The sequence below is a fragment of the Bacillus rossius genome, chromosome 7, assembly GCF_032445375.1.
Source record: "Bacillus rossius redtenbacheri isolate Brsri chromosome 7, Brsri_v3, whole genome shotgun sequence".
Lineage (NCBI taxonomy): Eukaryota > Metazoa > Arthropoda > Insecta > Phasmatodea > Bacillidae > Bacillus > Bacillus rossius.
The window spans coordinates 71328493-71336964 of NC_086335.1; the positions used below are offsets into that span (position 1 = coordinate 71328493).

Here is an 8472-nt window from a genome sequence, read left to right on the forward strand (position 1 = left end):
AGTCTGCGAGCTATCGATATCGATCTTCGACTACGTGCGCGCACTCTATACGGGATATAGGAATCAACACAACAAAACTGGCACTGCTTACGTTTTATAAGCTGTATAAAGCGACTTCCGAGACGTTAAAGATGAAGTTTATAACTTTTAAAAACGTTTTTAAAACACGATTTACTTTGTAATGTGATTAATTAAGTTAGTATGCAGTTTTATCAGAACGAACGGCGTAAACTGCGTAAAGCAATAGGCGCGTTCTGAACAACAGGAATTTATTGCATTACATCAAATAAGGTTAAAACGGGACAGAAATAAAATGGTTCAAATAACGGGAAAACGTAAATAACGGTAACGTAAATAAGGGGTTTCGCTGTATAATTTTTGTAAGTGAAAGATGTAATCGTCTTTTTACATTACTTTAAAACATTGGGGGTGGGGGGTATGTTTATATTAGTGTATCCGGGCCAGATTTTGCAAGTCGAATTATTGTAAAATGAATTCGATTCGAATTGACGAATCGAATATCAAAAAATTCGAACTCGAATTCGGAAATTTCGAATATTCGCAGAACCCTGATACTTACCAAGACTGGCATTCTTTTGCCATGAACATTAATAGAAATAAACGAGATAGTTGCAACAGAGTATAAATACGCAGTCACAATTGTCCCTCCATGTGACAGTGTAGCTGCTCATTTGCTGCAATTAAATAACAAACCAGACTTTTGGACTCAAAATCAAAACAAATGTAAATAGAACTAATGGATTCAAGAGGAAATTTCCAGTGAATATGTTTGTATGTCCCTGTACTACAAATAATTTTGCATGACTGCTGTTAACATACCAAAATAGGCAAATAACTTGAGCCCATCTTGTCACAATTTTGCAGTAAAGCAGTGTTATAAAAAAATTACGTTTTTGTGAAATGAATATAATTTTGTGGTTCATAACACATTTCATTAATCCTTAGACGGCAGAAACTTGCACTCTTATTCATTGTAAACTGTACTATTTATCCGCTTATGGGTAGCACATTTTATTCCTATTTTTTGTTTAATAGCGTGTACTGTGACCCTTAAGAATTTTTTCATTGTAGGTAAATAAAATTAGCATAGCACTGTGTGGTCGAATATGTTCATAACCAACTAGCCTGAGTTGGTTTTCAATAAATATACAAGTAAGTATGAATTGTGTAATTAAAATAGCTGAACAGTGTAAGTAAAACATCATGAACTCCACTGTTAAGCTATGTCTGGCACCATACTGGCGCTCAGCAAGAGGGAGAATCCGAAAGGGCATAAAATGTGCAACCCATAAGTGGGTAAATACTGTAGTTTTGGTTGTTCCCGCCCCGTTGTTAACTGATGTGTGCTCAGGTGGAGGGGCAGGGGGCCGGGAGCCGGAGGCAGGACTCTGCGGGCACAGCTAGCCCCTCTCCGCCGCCAGCGTCTGGTGCCGAAGACATCTCCACAGGTACCTCGCTGCTTGCCGGCTGCGTTACAGTGTTAGCGTCCTTTAAAGGAGATGAGTATTTTACAAAATCATATGTTGCCTAGTTGTGCGGCGTAGTACCCCGACGAGGCCGCAAGCCTGCTACCCGGGCGCTGGGAGCAACCCACCACCAACACTGCTTCTAGACTGTGCTTGTATGTTAGCGCCCAAGTGCGGGCAGCTGTGTCCCCTGCGGCATGGTGGCGGGGAGGTAGCATTTCTTCCCCTCCCTACACTGCTCTCTCTCTCTCTCTCCTCAGTGGTTATTTTACACCCGGCCAAGTAGACGCGCAAGTCGTGATTTCCAGTTTTCTCCCAGTCGCCTACTCTCGCTTTATCACCTCTCGGAATTTGACACTATTTGTTTCAACTAGGGATGGATCGCTACCGGTTCTCGGTTCCTACGGTTCTCAGCATTTTAACGGGCACCGAGAACCGCAGCTAAAATGTTGGTGCCGGTACCGGTACCGGCAGTATAGCAAAACCCTATACGAAAATAATCCTTCACTAACACTTTACTGCAGCATGAAATGGCTCAACTCACGTCCAATTCACATATTAATTATTTTTTTGGGCTTCTGTGGAATAATATTCATCTCTAACTATAAAATAAATTACACGTGAAAATATTTAATGTTCTCGTCACATCTGTAAACAAAGTACGTTTTTCAATCAAAACATAACAGTTGAAGGTGCCATAGATGTAGTTCATAGATGTGTGCAACTGTATAACGTGCCGCAGCAGAAAGATGAGAACAGAAAGACACCATGTATGTTTCAATGGTTTTTAAAATAGGCAGCTAATTTAGTCGTTGACACGTAAGTATGAGTGACTGGTGTGCAAACAACAATTAAAAGTGCAAAAGTATATTTGTTTAATAGAATTGATGATTGATTTCAAATATTTCCGTAATAATTTTCGGCATTCTAACATTTTATGCTATTTGTGCAGTGCTGTGGAGTGTAAGTTCACTGCATCTTCAGCCATCTAGCGGAATGCCTAGTAACTTTCTCTTTTAGGCAAACGGGATTGCTTTGAAAGTGGAACGTCTGGTGTGGTAATAGCGTTGACGAAGATCCCGCGGACACGTGATAAAATATGTTTTTTTTTTTTTTTTTTGTGCAAAGTGGTTACGGATGGTAGATGTATTTTACTATTGACTGGACAAACGAAATGCTTGTTGACACTTGTAAGGTATAATTATTCCAGCAAAACAGTACAAATTGTGTAAGAAATGTCATCAGAAGTGTGGCAGTAATTGACTTGACTGCAAACAAACTGAATTTGATGTAGACAATTTACTATAAAGTTCACCATCAATTTAATTTATTTCCATTATTGTAATATTTTCTTTTGAATTCCTATGTTTTAAAGGAGGGTGTATGTAGCTTTTTTGAGATAATTGCTAGATTAATATAGTACCTAAATTTTAGTTTTATTAAGGGTTCTCTATATTATTTAGAATTATTTCTCACTAATACATATTACATTTGCAATAGGTTGGTGTGTTTGTTGTAGCTTGAAAACTGTACTAAATAAACCTTTTAATTTTTTTTTGATAGCCTCTTTAAAGACTGAAAGATTATGCCAATGCATTTTATTGTAAGCATACAACAAATACAAATAAATTATTATTTTTCAGTGTTATAAACAATAAATTGTTGAGGATGGAAGTCTAGATACAGGCTTTTTAGTGTTTAATTTTGTAGCCGAAACAATAAATAGTTTATTACTTGAAACACCTCATAAATAATGTTTGTTTTATTTTTGAAGTCAGAACCGAGGACCGAGAACTGAGAACTGATTTTTAAGAACCGGTACCGAACCGAGAACCTGGGAAAAACAGGAATTGACCCATCACTAGATTCAACTTCTACCTCCAGAACTGCTTGAACACAAGACCTGCGACATTCAGCTGTGAGAACTGGCCTAGGCGGATTCAGACGTCTGTGTACGGACACTTTGCCAGTGCACTGTCTTGAAGGTTTACTTCTGTCTACCGTTGTTACTTGGGAGTTACCCTGACTTGAGGCGTTGAGCTGTTGCCAGCTGTTAGCTCTGTGGCACCGGAGCCGGTAGAGCATCCAGGAGCTGGCTTTGTGGGACCAGTCCCGGACCATGGCAGTCACCATACGAGCTTTCAGGCGTGCAGGGCGACCCTTGTTGATACTGGGACTCCTGCACTGGCCAGACCACATGCTCTCTGGGTCGTCTGATGTGGTAGACTTGTGATACTCGAAGGATGGGGATTCCTCTGCGGCAACCGCAGGTTAGATGGACGTCTAAGAGGGGGTGGGTGGCGGTGATGCACACGATGGTAAGCCTGTCGTATATTTAACTTTTTTTTAAGTTTCCTTGGTAGTAGGACAAAGTTTTATTGGAATTCAGTCATCTATGTAGGTTTCAGGCTAATATCTTTAGTTCACTCACTACCAACTTAGTGATCAAATATGGTTTTTTATATTGTTAAACCCATTGCCATGTCAGTCTATGGTATTATTTTGTATCTATAAAGTAAACAGTAAATGATGACTCTTAAAGGCCATGGGTTCGACTCTCGGACACGTGCTCTGTGTGTTGGCATGCCTGGTTGCTGGAGGTGAGGTAGTGACGGCCGTGGTTGCAGTGACGGGAGCCGGCAGCAGCGCCCCGCGGCCCAGTCTCTACCCCGTGCCCCCTGTGCTGCGGTACCGCGGCACGCCCGTGCGCATTGTGCGCGTCAGGTCCTTAGGTACTGGCGCTCATGTCACATCAGTAGCTAGTGAATGCCACACTTTGGGCACGATGAGAGTCAAATTGCAAGGCCAAATTTCAGTTTAACATGTGAAACGTTTCTGATGCGAAAAGAACAAAGAATAGGTACTTGGCCAAAGAGCTCTAGAGAACACCATGCTAAATACTTTACTGGGCTCATTTTCGTTCGTCTCTTTGTACAGTGATTTGTCCCCCATCAAAAAAATAGAACACAGAGAGAGAGATAGAGAGAGAGAGAGAGAGAGAGAGAGAGAGATGAAAGGGAAGAATGACAGTGTACATGTGCATGCATAATTTTTTTTTATAAAACTGAACTAGAGGGCTTTTGTAGGCATTGGTACAGTGAATATTTATTTGATAAACATAATGTAAATATTAATTTAAAATAAGTTGCATTTAAAATGCTAATTTCAACATAATACATATACAGTAGAATCCCGCCGATGCGACCCCCCTCTGATGCGTCCATTCCGTTTATACGACCGTTTTTTGAGGAACCGTGAAAAATTTGAGCGGAGAAAGTCGAAAATTTGAGTAAAATCGGCTGAAAAACAAGTCTGTTACACTTTGTTGGGTGCTATGGGTTCACATTTATCTTGGCGAGCGCTGTACTGTAAGCAGGCAGGTATACAAAAGATGGCAAAAAATAGATAACACCCCTCTAGACTGTCCACGCTAGCCAATACCGGTAAACTGGGCGCATCACCTGATAGCATCTACGCGCTCGTATATTGCCGGCCGGTCCCGTGCGGACGTATTAGGTGCTTCTAGTGTGCGTGAGAGATAAGATAAAGAAGGTGAAGAGGGCGAGACCTGCCAGCCAATATATTTGTGGGAGGGGGAGACAGAGATAAAAGAGAGCGAGCCCTGCAGCAAGCGGAAGTGGTGAAGGTCGACATTTACCGTCACACTCTCGCTAGCTAACGATGCTACTGATCGCCAGCCCCCCCCCCCCAATCCCCCCCCCCCTTATCATTCCTTTTTCTTTCTCTCTCTCTCTCACACACACACACACACACACACACACGCTTACCCTACTTCTCGCATTCCTGCACGTCAGCCGGACGGACCAGAGCGATAAGCGCCGCCAGACCACCCATTGTGTCACGGGACGCAACCTTTCAAACGCCACACTAATACAGCCCGCAAGAGACATAATAAACCTTTAATAAAAAGTTATCATTTCAATACTAAATCGTCTGATTTTTCTATACAAAGATGGCGAAAATGGACACGCTGCACTGTGTTGAATTTTTTTTTTCTCTGCAACGGGAGCTCCAATATTGCTTTCTAGGTTATCGTTTTTTTCGGGAGACATCATGCTATTTAAATACTGTAATATGAATTTAAAAAGTTGTCTTTTTTACACCATAGACTGTTTGAATATGAAATCTATGTGAACAAAGGCGATTTTTATGGGGGGTTTTTTGGGTTGGGGGGGGGGGGGGGAGAGATTGGCCCCGAATTCTCTATTGTGACCCTTCCGTTTATAAGTCCGTTTTTCCGGGAACCGTGAGGGGTCGCATCAGCGGGATTCTACTGTATGCTAATTTTTTGAAAATTAGATACTAATTTTTATAGTCCCTACTTAAGAGTCAAGGTTTGAACTGCCAATGAAGTTTTATTTCTCTCATGTGTACCGAGTTACACATGCCTTTTTTTTTATATCTAGCAAGTTAGAAACAGCTTAGTTGAAAAACATCAAGCTGGGCCCACAAACTGTGTATCTTATAGCATTTTTAACTGCTGCTGTTCTCTCTCTCACCCTCGCTTCTGACGTGACAAGTAACAAATGCCTGTCGCGGGTTACTTTTTTCTCCTTCCTCTAGCTTTTGTCCTAGTAATGACTTTAGAAGTTACACAATTTTAGAAATACAGCAAAACCCCTTATTACATGGGGACAAAGTATAAAAGTGTAAAAAGTGGGAAAGTGTAAATAAAGGGAAAAGTAAGAAATACGTTAAAATTAGTTTAAATAGTCGCATCCTGCAGCGTTCAGAACAAATACACATACACACAAATACACGGGCTGCATTACACATACGCATTGCACCACAGTAAAAAAATTAAAAAAAAAGGGCAGCAAATTGATGGAAATTTACCGTCAATAGTGCACCGTGTGCAGAGAAAGGTCATTGTACTCAATCAGCTGTTGTTTCGGTGCAGTGTAGTCGCCGGCTGGCTCTCTCTGTTCTCTGAGTTGCGCACGCGCAGTATAACTCACTCAACGCTCCGCCCAGACTCATGACCTTCCATCAGCAGCCAGCCAATAGATGCGAGCTTAGCTGAAAAACATATAAGCTCCACCTCCCGTGTACCAGTTTTGTCCAGTTCTAATACCAGTTTATTGGTATACGCACCAGTTTTCTCGCTGCCGTGACGTGTTCGAGTTTACGTTCGTCTTGATGTCTTGGTATCAATAATTAATTATTTACGATCCCCAGATATAAATGGTTAGTTTAAAAAAATATGCGTCAACTGTACAATACTTCCGAAATTATAAAATACGTATAAAACAGTTACCAAGACTCCGCTCATTTTATCTTGTGAAGTTTATGTCTCGTACCAGTATTTCAGCTAACTTGTGGCATAAACACAGTATCAGCAGCCACGTAATATTCCAGACATTCCGTTACGTTTATACATTCGTGATTTTACGTTTTTCCCTAGTACATTTTTGTTGTGGTTTTCGATATGAACGCAATCTTTGACATGTTTCACATGTTTATTCTCAGACAATTCTTTTGCAGTTTCATCATTTTTGGCGATTGCACCAAGTTGTTTGTGGTTGTTACGTGACGTTAATAGCGGAATGGATTCGTTTTTTGAGATGTAATTAGCGTGAAAGTATTGTATTGGACTAAATGGGAACTAAACGGGACCTGAAGAATATAGTGCAAATAACGGGAAAACGTAAATAACGGTAACATAAATAAGGGGTTTCGCTGTACGATATGGTGAAATGTAATTGGAGGAGTTCAATTACTGTAAAATCCTTAGTAGTCATACACTCAATAAACTACACTGTTAATGAATGATGTGATTATTTCTGTCCTATTTTTTTTTTCTGAAATTGCTATAATATGTGCGAGACCTTTAGCCTGTCGCACCTTTAAGCGAGAGGATGACCTTGAGACACACAGCAGTGCAGTCCAGAAGCACACGTGCTAGTCAGAGCAGAGCAAGCACGAGCCTGGTTGCGGACGGGAGTCGGTGCATGTTACAGGGGGCAGACCGCTGGGCAGAGTGGTGTTCCGAGGCAGAGCCCGCGGCCGCGACGCGCAGTGACGACGCTCACTCTTCTCTCTCTCAGCCATTCCTTGTAAATAAACATTCTTCCAGGGAACTACAGGGGTTTATTTTTTGTGTATGGATACATACATCAACAGCAATTGTTTAACTTAATGTAATATGAAACATTCAAGCCATTTTATTTGTATTTGTGTTTCTAAAAGCTGCAATTACAGTGGCCTTGATCCACGGCTCTAGGTGGAGTGTGAGGAAGAGACCTGGCACTGTTTCATCCCTGTCGTAGTGGATCCTCGGATGTCCTCACGCTCCAGCTCCCTTCGCCTGTCACTTGGAGCGAGTTGTCGTGTGGTGTGGTACGGTGCAACCACAGCATTTGCTTGCTTCCAGGAAATATACGAGGAAGAGTCAGTTTACATCCCTTACATATTATTATTAATGGCTCTTGAACGTTCGGCAGAAAGTGAGAAAAAGGTCGGGATGGGATATGCAGGTCCATGCAAGGAGTGTCTGTTGCTATTCTTCACCCCCCCCCCCCCCCCCCCCCCCCCCCCCCCCCCCCCCCACCCTCTTGACACACATTTTTACTTTTAAAAAATATGGGCAGGGGTGTGGGTCAGGTTTCATCATGTGGACTTCAGAAGGTATTACTTAATATTCATTGGATTTTGTTTCACTTTAAAATAATAAAAGTTTGATGTTACAACTTAAATCTACTTTAGACCACATTTCATCTCCACCACTTTGATGTGAGCAGCTAAACACTTTAGGCTCATTTATTATATCCATGTAAATGAATACTGTACTAAGGTTCCCAAAAGCTTTATTAAAAGAATTGAGTGAAGTAAGCAGTTGTGTACTCCTTAGTCATGGCAGCCCGTTATCATATTAGGTTACATTGGCTAAAATGTTTGATTGTATCGCATATCGGTGAAACCATCTTCTGCCAACCTGATTCATCAGAGCTTAAGTTCTAATTAC

General features: G+C 41.3%; 1 protein-coding gene across 4 annotated transcripts in view; it reads left to right on the top strand.

The window, feature by feature from the left end:
• The window catches only part of LOC134534351 (nucleoprotein TPR-like), a 50463-nt gene extending 42124 nt beyond the window's left edge, over nucleotides 1–8339 (top strand). The window contains exons 26-28 of one of the 4 annotated variants that reach the window (XM_063372766.1): nucleotides 1373–1469; nucleotides 4115–4219; nucleotides 7469–7588. In XM_063372766.1, the coding sequence (XP_063228836.1) occupies nucleotides 1373–1469; nucleotides 4115–4219; nucleotides 7469–7530 (264 nt within the window). In that variant the 3' untranslated portion in view covers nucleotides 7531–7588. Of the gene's footprint in view, nucleotides 1–1372; nucleotides 1470–1552; nucleotides 3239–4114; nucleotides 4220–7468 lie in introns of those variants that run through there. The other 3 variants (XM_063372765.1, XM_063372767.1, XM_063372768.1) reach the window with 3 other exon arrangements.
• The last annotated feature ends 133 nt before the right edge of the window (nucleotides 8340–8472 follow it).